The sequence below is a fragment of the Heloderma suspectum genome, chromosome 2 (genome assembly GCF_057233095.1).
Source record: "Heloderma suspectum isolate Gila_16-S chromosome 2, 16-S_ref, whole genome shotgun sequence".
Lineage (NCBI taxonomy): Eukaryota > Metazoa > Chordata > Lepidosauria > Squamata > Helodermatidae > Heloderma > Heloderma suspectum.
This window is the reverse complement of record NC_139459.1, coordinates 196,002,593-196,020,270: the sequence shown is the minus strand read 5'-3', so window position 1 is coordinate 196,020,270 and position 17,678 is coordinate 196,002,593. Positions and strand designations below refer to the sequence as shown.

Sequence of the window (17,678 nt, the reverse complement as noted above, 5' to 3'; positions counted from 1 at the left end):
GCTCACAAATCTGGGGCAACTTTTACTTTTTGATATTGCATCTATCTATCTATCTATCTATCTATCTGTGTGTGTGTGTGTGTGTGTGTGTATGCAATATATATATATATATATGCGCTCACACATATATGTAGATATGTACACACACACACACACACGCAATCTCTCTCTCTCTATCTCATACACCCATGCTATATTGCACTGAAATAAAACCGAGATAAGGTTTGCGCTGCGCAAGGAAAAGGAGCAGCTTGCTTCATTTTCAACGAGAGGCTTACGCCGCAGCCCTATACACCCCTTGCCTGCGAGTAGGAACCACTGAACTAAACGGGGCTTACTTCTGAGCAGGCATGCCGAGGCGTGCCGAGGCGTGCCCTGCCATTCCCCTCGACCTCGCCTTAGTTTCGCTGTCCCCGCCAACTCCCGAATCCAGCGCAAGGATTCCAGCTCGGGCTGCCGCTCCGGGCCCGCCCGCTTGCCGCCACCGCTGCGGGGCTTTAGGCGGCACGCGCCGCCTCCCGTAGCGGAACGCCGGCTCGCGCCCCTGCGCGCGCCGCAGCCCGGCTGTGCCGCCGCCGCCGCCGCTGCGCGTTGAGCTGGCGGAGCGTGGCAAGGCGGGCTCGGGCGTCCTGGACCCCGAAGCGCGTTGTTCCCTGAAGTCTGCCGGGGGAAAGGCCGCCGCCGCCCATTCCGGCAAAGCCTGCTTTGGACACAGTTCTGAGGCCGCCCGGAGCCGCGGCTTGACCTCGCGCTCTTTTGGGGGCTGCGGGCACACGGAGAGAGGCGCGCACGCGCGCAGAGCCGCCCCTCTCCCCCGAGGAGCTGAAGCAGAATCCGGAGCTTTGGGGAGGGGTAAGTAGGCTGTCCAGAGGCGTCGAATGAGACCTTAGCAGCGCCAGCCGACGCACGTCTACTCAGAAGTAAGCCCCATTGAGTACAATGGGACTGGCTCCCGGGTAAGTGCCTACAGGATTGCCCTCACAGCCTTTGTCTGTGCGCGCTTACCGGGGAGTAGGTCTCGTTGAACTTAAGTAGAACTTACTTATGAGTAGACGTGCGTGGCTTTGCAGGGGGATTCGCTGGAGCAAGAGGCGGAGCGGCTCGCGAACTACTTTGGTCAACTCTTCGCCGTCTCCTCGCTATCTTATTATCATTTTTTTGCATGCCAGTTTTGGAGGGGGGCGGCGTTGCGTCCTTTCTTGGCATCAGGAATTGGCCGTCAGGTTCGCTTCCGTAAAAGGGGTGGGGTGGGGGGAGCAATCGGCGCACTTCGGGTCGTTAAAGAGGCGGGGAGTCTGTGTATATACTCCCCCCCCCCCCAATGTTTTGGGCGTCTTGCAGATTTTATTAATCCCAATAAAGTGGTTAAAGTGGCACACGAGGACTAGGAAGATATGTTAGGACGAGCCTGGACAGGCTTGGCTTGTGTATTTATTTATTTATTTATTTATTTGTTTTATTTTATTTTACTTGCTCCCACCATGAATTCTCCCCAATAGCTTGGAAAGAAAGGAAAGGGGGGGGGGGGAGGAAAATCTGTAGGCGAGGGAAGAACGACCCCTACAGTTGCATTGCGGAAAACCTCCTTTCCTTTGCTGGGGAATTAACGGGAGCCTGAGTTGTTTTTTTGGCAAAGAGACCCGGGTTTGGTATTTTGTCCTCTCTCTCTCTCGCTCTCTCTCTCCCCCCCCCCTCCTCTGTAGTCTGTAGATGTAGGTGCAACAGTGTGCAAAAAAAGGGAAGAAGCTTAAATCCTTTGCAATGTGTATTAATCTCTCTCTAATCATTTTGTAGCAAGCAGGAGAGAAGGAAACACGGAGATGGTGATCGCCGTGGCAGTGGTGCCCCTGTGAGGCGTGCAGAGTTTGGGGACAACTTGCTGTTCAGGTCCCCTGGAATCTGAGACTTTCCGGAGCCGGAATCGGTTGGTGTTTTTTGTCTATGTCTTGTTGGGAGATCTGGTGGATTTTTCTCGCTCTCCTGGAGGAAGAAGCTGGTGCTGGTGGTTGGCTCCTTGGTCTTTGCTGGAGGGCGAAGGAAGAGAAGGGATCTCGTTTGAGCTGTGTGAAGAGAGAGCTCGGACATGTGTCAGCACATCTGGGGAATACAGGCTGCAAGTCCCAAAGGAGATTTTCTGGGATCATTCAAACTGCGATATTGATCTTCGTTGTTGTTTTTTGCCAAGGGATGCACTTGGCATGAGAATCGGAGGATGGAAATTGTTTGGGAGGTGCTTTTTCTTCTGCAAGCCAATTTCATCGTCTGCATTTCAGGTACGCAGCAAAACATAACAAACGGAAGGTGAAACTTACTCCCTACTGTCACTTGTTTTCCTCTTTCCCATCCCCTGTTTATCCATAAGTGCAAGCAGGATACCTTTTAAAACATGGCCTTACTTTAAAAAGTGTGTGAATTTGTTAAGCAGCCCCCAGGGGCGTTTGCCCTTTCTCTTTATTTGGGAAAACTGAGCAATTGTCTCCCTGTACTGGTTACAAGAATGAAATGCAGTGGTGTGTGTTTTTTCCGCCCCTGATGTATTTTCTATCTCATTGGGAGTGTGCCCTGGTTGTAATAAATTAACTGCTCCGTTTTATTAATCTTGAATACGCTGTGGCTTTGAAAGTTGTTCAACTTCTTGCTCTGGGAGGCCAGTTCTGTTTTCTAGGACATCTCAGTGCTCCCAGAAGCAATGGCTTCAAATTGGAGATGCTGCATCTGTGTGTGTGTGTGTGTGTGTGTGTGTGTGTCCCATCTCAAATGTTCACTCCAGGGGTATCAAATCCAGATGCTTAGCCTGCTTTGGCTGGGAACCCTGACGTGGTGCTCTTTGGCTTCCAACACTTCCCCCTCCTTGTTTTGCGGAAGGCAGGTGATATCAGTTGTCAGAAAGATCCTGTCCAATTAATGACTAGGCATGGCCTGGCGTCTGGCATTGGGGATTACAGCAATTTATTCTCCGGGAAAACGCACTCTTCTACTTCAAAAACCTTGGCTGCTTCGTTAATTTGTCAACGTCATTCATGCTGGAATAATTATGCTGCAGCCAGAGAGTAACGGGAAGGGGATGTGGCTGCTAGCTTTGGAGTTTGGGGCACTTTCAATTACCTCTCGCCCTCTCCCAGCCCCCTACAATCCTGGCTGCTACTTCCCTTCCTTACAGACCAATGATTCTGCTCTCCAGCTTTTAAGCAGGAGGCTAGCAGGAGAGAGGTGAAGGAGCACTAGCCCTTGGCTCAAAGGGGAAAGACCCCTCAGTGCCAAGCTGGCAAAAACAAAGGTATGCCCCCCACCCCATGTCCATCTTGTGGTTGTCGGCTTGAACCGGCTCTCTGCTTCTTGCTGCATCGGCAGCAGCACCAGCATTTAGTTGCAATCGCCCATTTTGGAGAGAACCTAACTTGGTGATCTGAAACCTTTCGACTTCCCATCAATTTGATGTTTTCCTCACTGGAGCAGCGATGCCTGCCGTGCCCTGTCCCTGCCAGCCGTCCTCCTCCCCAGGGTGGTGTTATCCGAGGCTATACCTTCCACTAATCGGTTGCCTCAGTGACTGACCCTGCAGTGTTGCCAGATTATCACTTCGGAATCTTGTACAAGAGCCTCAAAATTCTCAGTTCAACTCTTGTCTGGGGGGGGGGGGGGGAGAGGATCAGTCCAGCAGGAGCTTTTCTCTCTTTCTCTCTCACACACAAACAGCAGCCTCATAACTGCCTCAGGATGAAAATGCTTTCTGGCTGTTACATTCCAGAGCCGTGGCTCACCACCTCGGCAGCAGTGACATGTCTGCTGTCATGATCATCCAGCCTCTTTTAGGGAGGTGCAGATGGGTCCCCCTTTTCTTTGTTCTCTTTCAAAAATCTGAGCCATTCCCACACTGCTTCCCTGGCAGCAGTGAGAGAGGGAAAGAGCCCACTGTGTGCTTAGGGAAAGCCCTCTCCACCATATTCAATTTCTGTTACTATAAGTGCTGCTGCTGCAGGGAGAAGGGGGCACAGAGCAATCCCACCCCCATAGGCTGGGGCAAGAACTGCTTCAAAGAAGGGGGGTGAAGCTTCCTCTCCAGCCATCCAGCACACAGTCACGCTTATTTTGCTTACATGCTCCCCCCCCCCCAGACACTATCACAATTAGTGCTGCGCTGAGGCAGCCCGGATTTGCACATATTCCCAATGAAGAGTGCAAAGAGCTCCATGCTCATTGGGAGCCCCCCCCCCCAATTCTCCTAAGCAGACGACGTGTGTCTGGCAAGGCTGCCATCTCCTGCGCTGCTTGTGATTGACACCACCTGTGCCCATGAGCTCCATCTGGAGGGCTTCAGGATGTTACATCAGAGCCTGCGTAATCTTGTCCTGAAGGTTTTGGTCCCGGGGGTGGCCGGGGGTTGGCAAGGAGCGCAACTGTCTAACCTTCTCCTTGCTCTTTTAAAATGGGGAGTTGCCTTCAGAAAGGTACTGGATAGCCCTGGTTGGAAACAACAAAACCTAAAATGGTGAAAGTGGCAATGGAGGGAAAATATAAACCATAACAATTCTAGTTCCTTTCAGTAAATCAAAGAGCAAAGCAATATTTTGGGAGAAGAAGGATTGTGTAGTGGGGGCTCTCTATCAATTTGTCACTTTTTCCAGGGTGTGAAATCGTTCTTTGATAGCCATCTCTCTTCTTGAATAAATAAGAGTCACCGTCTCTCTTGGCTGAGTATTTTAAAATATCCAAGTACTTTGTTCCAGCCAGATGCAGGGTGTTTGCTGCCTGCATTTAACCCCCTGTTCCTTATTTTTCAGGAGTGTTTGCTTCCCCTGAGCAATCCTTGCCATGCATTCTCAGAAGTAAGTCTCAATGAGTTCAGTGGCACTTACTTCCAGGTGAGTAAGGATTGCAGGCCATCATTACAACCTGGCGTAGGATTCCACTGTTAATTCTTTTTGCTAATAGATGGTGCTGGGCCAATATTTCAGAATGTCCTGTTTCTTCTTCCTTTTCTTTTTATATTGGTGTCTGTAGCATATATAAGATTAGTCTTTTTAGGAGCTTTTTCTGGCATGACTGGTTAATGAATGAAGTGTTAGAACATATAATGAAGCCTCCTATGAATTTTTCACAGTTGACAACTTAATGAAGTTGATTTCTGAATCCATTTTTTATAATTATAAAGTGTACATTCAACATGGGTAATTGGGAGGAAATGATTTTTTAAGTGATAAATAATATCTTCCTTAGCAATGACTAAAAATGAGGCAAAATATGCATAAATCCACTGAAACAATGAAATTAATTGAAATTAACACTGTGCGTGTGGGTGGGTTCCCCCCCTCCCATGGCATGTGAGCAAGCTGGAGACTAATGATTGTGCTCTGACTGGTTTCTTCTGGCTCTGATTCAAAGTTAAGTGGAAGGATTGGTGCCCTTTGTCTCAGTAGGTGTGTAGTCATGTTAATAAGTAAGGAGAAGGTCCAGTTGAAATGACATTGTACCTATCAGCTGGATATAGCTGTCTGGGTTTTTTGACCATGACTTCTTGCATGACGTTAATATCCATAACATAAATGTTTTAAGAAAGTAAGAATATATTTTGAGAACCTCGTATACAACATTATAATCATTTAACTGTAGCTTTTACGGCAAAGAGCCTCTTACCTTGGTAAATATTCTTTTTCATTCCATACTTGAAATTAGGGTTAGATAATATGCTATTTCCAGATTTCTATTGCACTCTTTCTGCCTCTCTTAGGTTTGAATAGAACAAACTGGGGCCCTGCAGTGGAAATGAATGGTACCCGAAGAGTTGTGGGAGACCACTTAAACTCTGAAGGCATGTTAAGGGTGCTCCATATGGGGGCACTGAGTAATTGCATTGTCATTTTGCCAATCCCTGGCTACTTAACATACCTCATTGATTCACACAGGTAATTCATTTAAAGTCAGGGTTTTAGTTACTGAAATCTTGGCTTGGTTATACTGGAGATAATTGGTTTTTGATATGGAAAAGCAAATATGCTGTGGGATTTCTTATCCCTCGATTATATTGGAAGCTTGTCAACATTTACTTTATCTTACAAAATAATTTATGCTTTTCAGGTCTTTGGAGACAGGATGTTTTCTGTTTCTGCTAATAAAGTAACAATTTTGTCAATTTTGTACATATTGATTTAAGAGAACTGAGTGATGATCAGACTTCATTTTAGACATTAATAAAACAAATTAATGTGAAACTGAGGCGATAATAATGTCTTCTGGGGGAGAACTGTGTATTTTGAGTGCTTTGGAAAACTGGATCTCCTGTGAAGTCTGATGATGTCGTAGTCTCAAGCCCTGTAATGCTATAGTATGGCATCATTAATTGAGCATTGTGCCAAGGAAACAGTGTCAAAATGAGGATGTTAAAGTAAGATCCCATCTGGCTGAAGCTCCCCAAGACCTTTAGTTAATCGTGACACTATGTAAAGGCATATGGATTATGCTAGGCACTTCTCTGGCCCAAATCTTTTTTCCATGTAATGCCATGGCAGATTAATTAGCAACATTCGCAGCTGTAGGTGGGATATTCCTGATCACATAATGGCTGACAGTTTCTTTGCACAGTCATTTATTTTGCACAAGCCTTGAGTAATGTTTTCATAATGTTAGAAATGAGGTGGCCAGGCGCAATAGAAAACATTAGCAATCTCTTCTTAAACATTGGTAATAGGCAGTATGAATATATATACCCAAAATGCAGTCATTCTTGTAAGACATTTTTGTTTTGGACCATTATATCACTGTACAACAGTTCCTTGGTGCCTGTACATTAAGCTTGCCACATGGTTGGTATTACAGTTAGGTGTGATGTAGTATGTGCAATCCAAAGTAAAGTGTGATTAAGTCCTATGAAAATCAGTGGGTCTTAAGGCTCATTAACAATGCCCTTGAATTCCATAGATTTTGATGTGATGTAAGCACAGTTAACTTCTTCTGGGTTATAAACAGCATTTGTTAGTATTCTGGATACACAAGAATGAAATGCATCCAGGTTATTGTGCTCCAGTGGCTATGTGTTATTTAAGCCTGTTCACATTTTCTGACATTTTGTGTCTGTACAGACCAAGAATACTTCTGTTTGATGCCAAAGGCCTTTTTATTGCCAAAGCTTAGTGAAGACCAGCCCTCACTAGAGCTCTTACTCCAGGCCTGTTGTGAATAAACAAGATGCTTCTGGCCATGCACAGACTACTTTCTAACCACCATGTAACCACAATGATGTCACCCACATCTGAGATTTAGAAACCATGGCTTCTACTAGAGGCTTGGCACCACTGTTTCAGAAATTAACCGCTTCTTGATTGAATTATAACTTTCAGTAATCACCTTTCTGCCAGGGAAGAATTCAAGGTGATAGACAATAGAGTGAAAGATAAAAAGCCACAGTTTGAGCATGGCTTGTTTCAATAAAGTGCAATTTAAATTAACCACAGTTCATCCCTGGCAGGAGTAATGACAAATCATGGTTAGTTTAAACCAGAAGTGAATGCTTCTAATCTCCTCCTGGTCATGCCGGAGAAGGGCGGGGAGAGCATGCAAACCAGAGGATAAGTCAAGTATGTTCACATAGCTCTAAACTGTGATTTATTTTTACATCTATCTGAACTGGACCTGCATGTGCATTTGAAACCACAGCACCCTCCTGTTGTAAATTCCTCTTTGGCCATTACAGTAAAGTCACAAAATGCGTGGGGGACTCCTATAATATCTGAAGCTGCTATCAGTTTCACATGTCACTGTAGGAGGTCAATTGGTGTCACTATGTATGTACTTGTGCAGTATTGACATATAGATCGATGCTGTGGATGCCTACTCAGAAATAAGCCCCATTGAGTTCAGTGGGGCTTAGTCTTGTGTAAGCGTATAGAGAATTGAAGTTGTAGTTACTGCCCTTAATAGGAGTATCCGAATTATGGAGGTAATTCCTCAGGTGAAATTGGGTATGCGGATAGTGCAACATACCCTGATCAGGACATTTTAAACCATCTCTCTTGAAAACTGGGACATCGCCTGCCTCATATCAGACGCCAACATTCTAGCGCAGATTCAGATGTGATGCAATGCAGAACCAGCTTTGCATTGGGGTGTGGGGATTTGCAGTGGCAGCCAGGAATGTCTGAAAATAGTACAAGCCACACGTGTGTGGCTTCTCTTTTTCCACACATTGAGAAATCCTCATTTCACATGTTCTTAACCATCCTTTGATGAGGAAGGAGGAATTTCTGGTGGCAACCAAGAAAGTATCTATAATCATGGAAGTACGGAAACACATGTAATAAGTACAAAAACACTATTGATAAGTTTAGTTTTGCTACCTTCATTTCACTTAATTTTTGGTGCAGAGCAACAATGTGTGCTTGATAATGATCACATTTTTGTAAGTGCCTAGTACTTCAGTTCTAAACCCCTTTCTTAGAAGCAAGTCTCTTAAATTGAGTTCATGGGACTTGCTTCCATGGAATACGTTTCGGTGGGATGGGGGAGGGGGTGTCTGCTAAAAACTAGACATGTTAAAGGCTCTCACTGCAGTTTGGAGTTCTAAGTATCTTACAGTTAAATCCTAGGTATGTCTGTGCAGAAGTATGTCCCACTGAGTTCACTGAGGGTTATTCCTAGGTAAGGGTTGTAGCCAGTGTTAGTCCTACTTAAAGTAGTTCCATTGAAATGAATGGGACTTGAGTTAGACCAACATTGGATACAACCCTAAGTGTGTATAGGATTGCAGCCTAACATGGGTTCATCACCTAGGTTCAACTAAATCCTAATTCCCATCTGTATGCTTGGGAGTTTATCAGAGCTGGAAAGCCCCATGATTCCTGGCCATCCAGGTAGATCAGTATCTGGACAGCATCTGTAGAACAAGTCCTTTAATTGCAGAAATCTCCATATTTTTAGCTCTTGGGAATATGTCGCAGAAAGATAGCTTAATTATATTGCACAAACTGTATTGTAATTATTTTTATCAGACAGCTAAACCTAAGGCAAAAGGCTATCTCAGCTGGTGTCTCAGCAGATGGTCAGATTAGAATCTGTCGCTTGTAACTATTTTTTGAGTTTTGTCTTGCTATCATACTCTTAATTAAATTACAACTTCAGACCTTAAAGACATAATTATTTTAAGAACACAGCTCACCAGAGCCAGATAACAGGATGTTGACTGCTTGGTGGCAGAGTGCCCTTACTCAACTAATAATACATGCATTTTTAATAAAATAGTGAAAATATTTTATTCTTAATTTTATTCTTAGTTTCACCCTAGCACAGAACAAATGCCATAGCACAGCTCAGAACAAATGGAGTCCACAGAAGCCAGGGGTTCTGCACCCTTGATGTGGACAAATGAGAGACCAGTGCAAACTGAAACCTATTGCATATGTGGACTGTAGTAGCGCGTTTGATCCTTGAAGTAACATGAAGCTGGTGTGGTGTAGCGGCAAGAGTGTTGGACTGGGAGCTGGGAGATCTGGGTTCTAGTCCCCACTCGGCCATGGAAGCTCACTGGGTGACTTGGGGCCAGTCACAGACTCTCAGCCCAACCAACCTCACAGGGTTGTTGTTGTGAGGATAAAATGGAGAGGAGGAGGATAACGTAAGCTGCCTTGGGTGCCTTGCAAGAGGAAAAAAGGCGGGATATAAATGCAATAATAAATAATAAAATAAAAAGCTCCCACATAATCTCCTGGGTGCTTTTTGCATCGACTTCTAGCTCCTTTTCTTTATATGTTAAGGCTTTCCTCTCTTTTTATTCCTGGACTTTGCTGGCTTTGCTCTGTGCAAGTTCACTTGCTGTCAGGCCCCAGGCCCTCTTTGCCAACAGTTTGCCAGGTTAGTGGTAGATGGAGCACATGCTTGCCATACAAAATGGCCTGAGCCATGTTCATTGCCTGAACATGGGGCTAAGATTGTATGGCTGTTTCTAAGGCTTTGATAGACTGATGAGGATTGTTCCATGAAATACTACTGTGTGGACGGGGAGGAGGTTTGAGATTTCATATTTGTTCTTGGCAGGCTCTGAATTGGGCCATGGATTCATGGCTTGGTTGGCCCCAGAGTTTTAAGTGCTTATCGGGAGAAGAAGAATAAATCTGCTGTGTATCCTTCTGTTTGTAGGGATCAGCAAGATCATACAAAGCTAAAGTCCCTGCTTTAGCTTGGTACTTTTGCTTGGTAATCAAAGCTGTGCTTTGTTAGGACTTGAGGTGTGTGTTACATGCTAATAGTTTTTATCAGGAATGGCCTTAATAGCCTCTGTGATTCCTTAGCCAATAAAGTTATATTTACAGCTATGATAATGATGTTGGTATTAGGTAAATGCCAATCAGATTTGATGGAAGCAGTGGGAGGATGGACAGCTCCAGTCTTCTTGCAAGCACCACCCCATTCAGTGGTGTCCCATTTACATTGCCCCATAGAGAGCCAAGCCAGCTTGCATTTACATAGTCCTGATCATGGTTCTGTTTCTTGGGCATGCAAAACTGTGATACTTATAGTTGAAATATAAAGTTATTGTTAAAAGGGGAGAGCCCTGGTTCAGGCAGTAGGAGTTACAGCAGCCAATTGATGTCTAATTATATTGTCTGTGTCCATTTTGTATCTTATTCATAGAGTGCATTTTGAGGAGTTGAAATTGTATGTTGACGCGACCTTGGAGGAGCTGGGGGTGGTGACAGCCGACAGGAAGCTCTGGTGTGGGCTGGTCCATGAAGTCACGAAGAGTCGGAAGCGACTGACCGAATAAACAACAACAATTGTATGTTGATCTGAATGGAGCTTCATAGTCTGCTTCAGTGCCAATATGCTTCATTCTAGGGCTTTCCCAATGTCAAAACCAGAGTGGTCAGAAGTTGCCAGTTTCCATTTAGTGAAGAACATGGATAAAGGTGTGAGAATGACCTCAGTTGGTTTTTAGCTATATTTGAACACCAGCATAGGAGCTCTTGTGGTCCTGTGCACACCATGATTTTTTTCCCCCAATCACATTGGTCATGGCAAGATTAAAACAGGGGATGCAGAGATGAATGATCTGTTGTGATTAGTCCACTAAGTCTCCTTTCCCAGTCCTTCTCTTTAAATGGACAGAGCCCAGAAATGGCTAAGTGACACTGGACAAGTTGATATCACATTTCCATAATACAACAGATTTGCTGATTCCACTCAAGGATTTTGCAGCTTCTTTTGCCGTGAAATATAACACACTGGTGTTAGGAAGCAATTCAGTCAGGAACAACATAAGCATGGGCTGTTGAAGTCTAAGAGTGCAGTCCTATTCATGTCTACTTAGAAGTAAGTCTAACTGAGTTCAAGGGGGCTTACTGCCAGGTAAGTGGGAATAGGATTGTACTCTAAGATAGCCGAGGCAGACTTTTCTATGCTACTGGCTTAAGTTGCTAGGAGGAAGGCTAGACTCTGGGCTAGCTCATGGCAGCAGCATATCAACTTGGCTACACCATCAAAGATGCAGCTGGTGCAGATGTTTATGTACTTATTATATTATATCCCTTTTTTTCTCCATGGAGCTCAAGGTGGTGTATATAGTAGGCCCGTTTTATCCTCCTATGAGATAGGCTAGGTCAGCCTTCCCCAAGTTGGTGCCTTCCAGATGTTTTGGGCTAAAAACCCCATCACTCCGAGCACTGGCCATGCTGGCTGGGGCTGATCGGAGTTCTAGTACAAAACATCTGGAGGACACCAGGTTTGGGGAAAGGCAGGTTAGGCTGAGAGATAGTGACTGGCCCAAGGTCAGTCAATTATTTCAGCCTTGTCTGACTTAGTGGCCTCCAGATGTGTTAGATTGCAATTCCTGTCTTCGTCAGCAAACATCTAGTCCATTTGGCAGACCAGTTTGTGGAAAGGCTGGTCTATTTGTATATTGCTTTTCTGTATGCACGACACTCACAGCAATTCACCGCAAAGCATGAAAACAACAAAGAGTATAAATAGATCAACTGGACATGGTTACCCATACCATCTCTCTATAAAAGACCATTCAGAAGAATTTCACTTCATTTTCATTTCCTAATAAACGCCTTTATATCGAAATAAACAATTCATAATTCATTACAAACAGGAAAAGAGTAACGCTACCCTCTAGTCTAGGAGATGTCAGTGTCAGAATGAGTTATTTTGAAGAGCTGCGGAGGGAGGTGGAGCCAGTGCTCAATCCCAGGTGTTGCAAGAACATGCTGAGGCACACACTCTTCTCTGGCGTGGGAGTCACCCAGGAAGCTTCATGTGTCATGCTTGGACACTCTAACCACTACATCACATTGGCTTCACGTGTTAGTGGGCCACCATGTGGAAGTTATTTTGGTTCATAAGATGAAGTATTCCTGTGCAGCAGTTTCGAGAGTTTTCTTCATGTTGTTGCAAAGCGCCCCAAACGGGCCCAGGAGTGGTGGAAGTGCTGCATGTAGGCAACTCACCATGGAGTGAGACAACCACTATTGCTGCATGGAATGATTTAGTTGTTATGGAAGAGCTCAAGCTTGCTGCCTTTTTAAAGTTGCCTTGCCTTGCCTTGCCTTGCCTTGCCTCTGGAAAATCTCATGTGGCTGTGTACGGTATCTCACATAGAGGCTTGAGGATGCCTGGGCAGGATGTCTCATTACGCCTTCACTGTCCTTGTTGCACATTGTTTACTAGTTGAGGATGCTGAGGAGCAGGACAACTCTGAATATATGTGAATGACTTTTCCTATACCTAGTGCCTTTGCACACAGCTACCACAGGTTCAGTGCACCCAATTGAGGTTCAGTGCACCCACAGCTACCACAGGTTCAGTGCACCCAGTGGTTAGGCACCATGCCTAAACCACAGCCCCTACCGCTAAACAATGAACAGTCGTTAACAGGCATTAAGTTTAGGAATCTCTAGCCAGCATTTGTGTGTAGAACTCTAAAGAAAGAACTAGTTGTCAAGGCTGTAGCTGAGCCCATAGAGTCCCACAGCAGCTCTGATTCTGAGGAGGAGATAAAATTCGTGGGGGAGGAACTCTCTCAGACTTCAGAGGCTCAGCTGGAGGGGGAGCCCCCCCCTCACATCCCTGGGAGCGATAGTGAACCAGGCGTGGAAAGGGAGGGACAACCTGAGCTTTTAGACTCAAGGCGCAGATGCAGGCACAAGCGAGAGATTGCAGGGGCTGAGCTTCGGCGCTCAACCCAATTGGTTCGACGTCAACAGCTGCGCCCAGAAGCATCACGGGAGAGGGGGAGATCTTCCCCTCCCACCCCTTAAGTTCAGAGATTTGCCATGTTTTTCCCAAACGGAGATGAACTGACGTCCTAACCCCTAGAAACCCTTCGATGGCTGTTCCTTTGTAGTTTCTCCGAGTCTCAAGCAATTAGCATCTGTATGCCTCATTAGGATAAATGGAATTAAAGCTTTGGAAAGCAGCCCTTTTGTCTGAGTGTTGATTTGGGCAACTGGTGAATTCAGTAGGCAACAGGGGCATTCCTGACAGCTTGATCTCCGTTCTTTTTCTCTCTCTCGCTGCTCTCCTCATTGTTTTCTTTTTCACTGTCTCTGGGATAGCGCCATGGAGCAGGTTTTGAACAACTTGACGCAGGAGAACCAGGCTCATCGTGATCAGGTCAACCAATTGACGACTGCTGTACAAGCCTTGCAAGTTGCCGCTCAACCCCCTCCGCCCCCCCCCCGGCAAAAGTGACTGGTGGCACTTCCAGAGAAGTTTGCGGATGAGAAGGGACTTTTTCGAATTTTCCGCACCCAATCGGAACTGTATATGTGCCTCCAGCCGGAGGATTTCCAGACGGATCAGGTTCATGTGGGGTTTATCATTAACCTGCTTTCAGATGTAGCAGCTAAATGGGCTTCAACGCATCTCTTCGGTAATGACCCCCTGCTGGTGGACTATCAAGGTTTCATGACTATGATACGGTGCGATTTTTTGGTGACCCCCCTTTGCGCGGAGACGGCGACTTGGAATATTCACCGCCTCAAGCAGAGCAAGGACTTGGTTTCCAGCTATGCGACCGCTTTCTGCTTGCTGATGCAGGATATACAATGGAATGATGCCACTCTGGTGGCCCAATTTTTAGACGGTTTGAATGATGAGATCTTGGATGAGCTGGTGCGAGCACCCCGCCCACCAACACTGGCGCAGCTCATCCAATCCTGTGTGCAGATCGACAGTCGGCTGGAGGGGTGCTGGCAAACCAGGAGGAGCTCCAGTTGCCAGGATTTCCCTCCTCCCATTCCCCCGTGGCTGCTGCCCCCTCCCCTCCGCCCCTGCGGCAGGGGCGGAGGAGACCCCGATGCAACTGGGAGCCACCTGAGCTATGCTATCGCCGGATGAACTGGAGAGGCATTGCGCAGAGCATCGGTGCTTCAGGTGCGGAAAGCAGGGGCACTTTGCCAGATTCTGCCATTCCCGACCGACAGCCCCACCCCTTCCTCCACCTCCTGGCCCCCAAGCCTGACTAGGCCACCCCCCCAAGCCTGTTGGGGGACTCCAGTGTGGGGGCCCACCCCACACCTGGGGGCGCCTTCCTCAGACCCCCCCCACCATTTCATCTACTGCTTCCTGTGCACCTCCAGTCTTCCCAGTGGGCTGGGGAAGATGTCCTAGTGCTGGTGGACTCTGGGGCTACTATCAGTTTCATGGATGAAACGTTTGCTCTGCAGCACAGCATTCCTGCTTTTCTCCTTCCTACCCCTTTGAAAGTGGACACTATCGATGGGTGCCCTCTCTCTTCGGGAGCAGTCACTCGGATTACAACTCCAGTCACTCTGTGTTCCCAGGGCCACATCAAGCAGATTCAATTTCACCTGGCCAAGGTGCCCCAATATCCAATTGTTCTGGGCGTATCCTGGCTCTCTAAGCACAATCCTCAGATTTCTTGGGAGCTTCATCAAGTGAAATTCTCATCTCCCTACTGCCTACAGCATTGTTTCCCAAACGTAGAGTTGGCCCCAGTCCAGACCTTAACTCTTTCCACCCCTTCCTCGTCTTCCCCAAGCAGTCTTTCTGCTCCCGTGATCCTCCCAGAGAAGTATGCGGCTTTCCGAGATGTTTTCGACAAGAAGGAGGCCGACCAGCTCCCACCGCCCCTTTGATTGCGCCATTAACCTGATCCCAGGAGCCACCATCTCAGCAGGCTGGCTATATTCTATGTCAGAGCCAGAAATTTGAGCTCTGCAGGAGTTTTTGGACACAAACCTCTGGCGCCGTTTCATTCGCACCTCCACCTCCCCTGCCTGTGCTCCTACGATGTTTGTTTTAAAAAAAAAAAGTCGGGGGAACTCCGTTCAGTCCATGACTATCGAAGCCTCAGTGCCATTACTATCCCTGACAAATACTTCCTCCCCGGATCCCTGAGATGCTTGAGAGCCTGGGGCGAGCAAGATTTTCACCAAATTGGACCTGCGTGGCGCCTACAATCTGATTCATGTCCGGGAGGGGGATGAGTGGAAGACCTGTTTCGGAACCCGGTATGGAGCGTATGAATACTTAGTTATGCCATTTGGGCTCACATGCGCTCCCCCCATATTTTCACGTTTTATGAATGCCATCTTCTGGGACTATTTGGACACTTTTCTCATTGTTTATCTGGATGATTTGTTTATATTCTCTTCTGACCCCCACGCCCACCGACTTCATGTCGCAGCTTTTTTACAGCGCCTCTGAGAACACCGTCTCTTTGTCAAGCTGGAGAAATGTGTATTTGACTTGACATCTTTAGACTATCTAGGTTACATTATTTCAGCAGATGGCATCAAGATGGATCCTGCAAAGGTTCAAGCCGCCCTTTCATGGCAGGCTCTATCAACAAAGAAGGACTTACAGCGTTTCCTGGGCTTTGCCAATTTCTACAGAAAGTTCCTGCCCAGCTATGCAAAACTGACATCTCCTTTCACAGACTTCCTTAAAGGCAGAAAATCCCCTTTTCATTGGACTGCGTCTGCCCAACAGTCTCTCGAAGAGCTTAAAAGGCTTTTTAGTTCTGAGCCAATCCATTTACATCTTGACCTGAGGAGGCCTTTTGTAGTGCAAACAGACACCTCTGACTATGCAGTGGGGGCCGTGCTCTTTGAGCCGGGTCAGGCAGGCAGAGAGTTGCAGCCTTGCGCCTATCACTTCAGGAAATTAAACATGTCCGAGTGGAATTATACCGTCTGGGAGAAGGAACTGTTAGTTATTAAGTCCGCCTTAGAGATGTGGCATCATCTTCTGGAAGGGGCGCAGCACCCAGTCGAAGTCAGAACTGACCATCATAACCTGGAACAACTCCTAACAGCCTGCGCCTTAAATCAGCAGCAGATTAGGTGATCTTTATTTTCCCCCCGATTTAACCTGAAGATCCGCCACATGAGAGCCGCCGAGAATCAACTGGTGGATGCTCTCTCTCGTAAGCTGGACCTCTAGCCAGCTCTGATTCCCCCCCCCCCCCGAAAGTCTGATGGCTGCAGTGGCACCTCAGTCTTGGGAGGAGCTCCTTCGCACTGAACAAGCTCGGGATTCTTTTGTCTGCGAGAAGGTGGCGGAATTAGAACTAGCCTCTGGCACCCCCAAGTCTACCCCCTTCTCCTTGCAAGACAGGCTGCTTTACCATTCAAGCTGGGTGTATGTGCCTTCCAGACCCCTCCACGAAAAAGTCCTCCATCAGTGCCACGATTTCCCCACCGCTGGGCATTTTGGCTTTGCCAAGACCCTACACAGAGTAACGTGGGATTTTTGGTGGCCCCAAGTGTGTCGAGATGTCAAGACCTATGTCACCTCCTGCACGACCTGTCAGCGGGCGAAAGGCCCCTCGGGCAAATCCGTGGGCTTACTTCATCCCCTGCCTATACTCTCAGGTCCTTGGAAGCTGCTCTCCCTCAACTTCATCACTGACTTACCTTGCTCACAAGGTAAGACCACCATTCTGGTGGTAGTGGACTTATTTTCTAAGATAGCTCACTTCATCCCATGCTCCAGGCTGCCCACGGCCAGGGAAATGGCAGAATTCTTTTTGACACGTTTTTCGGCTCCATGGATGGTCGGAGGGACTTATTTTGGATCGGAGGGCCCAATTCACAGCTCATTTCTGGCGTGAGTTGTTTGGGCTACTCAGTGTGATGCTAAAGCTTTCCTCTGTTCATCACCTCCAGACGGATGGTCAGACTGAACACATCAGTGCCACTCTAGAACAATACTTATGCTCTTATGTAAACTACCAACAAGACAACTGGTTTTCCCTGCTGCCTCTGGCAGAATTTGCCTACAACAATGCATGTCGTACCTCCACCCACCGAACTCCTTTCTTTGCCAATTTTGGGTACCATCCCAAGGCTTTTTCCTCCTTGCTTGGTCCTGCCTTGGTACCACGGCCCATGAGGTTTTAGAGGAGCTGCGCTCGGTGCACCACCTTTTATGGGACTCCATCGAACAAGCGAAAGCAGCGTACAAAGAAACTGCTGACTGACGTTGCCAGCCCGTCCTGGCCCTGCAGCTGGGAGACTGGGTTTGGCTGTCCACCCAATATCTCCTCTCGCTCCCCTGCTAAGAAGCTTGCAGCCTGCCAGACGGGTCCTTTCCAGATTATGGCCCAGATTAACACTGTCGCTTTTTGCTTGGCTCTTTCCCCTCCATGAAGGTGCAACCTGTGTTTCATCGCTCCTTGCTTTCCCCACTGGTCTCTGGCGATCCCCATCACTCCATCTGCA

At 47.0% G+C, this 17,678-nt stretch overlaps 1 protein-coding gene across 2 annotated transcripts in view; it reads left to right on the top strand.

Annotated features, from left to right (window-relative positions):
• Positions 1-469: 469 nt before the first annotated feature.
• CA10 (carbonic anhydrase 10 (inactive)) overlaps positions 470-17,678 on the top strand; it is a 445,075-nt gene continuing 427,866 nt past the window's right edge. The window contains exons 1-2 of one of the 2 annotated variants that reach the window (XM_084832322.1): positions 470-852; positions 1,795-2,273. In XM_084832322.1, coding sequence (XP_084688448.1) covers positions 2,213-2,273 — 61 coding nt within the window. In that variant the 5' untranslated portion in view covers positions 470-852; positions 1,795-2,212. Of the gene's footprint in view, positions 957-1,794; positions 2,274-17,678 lie in introns of both variants that reach the window. The other variant, XM_084832323.1, reaches the window with a different exon arrangement.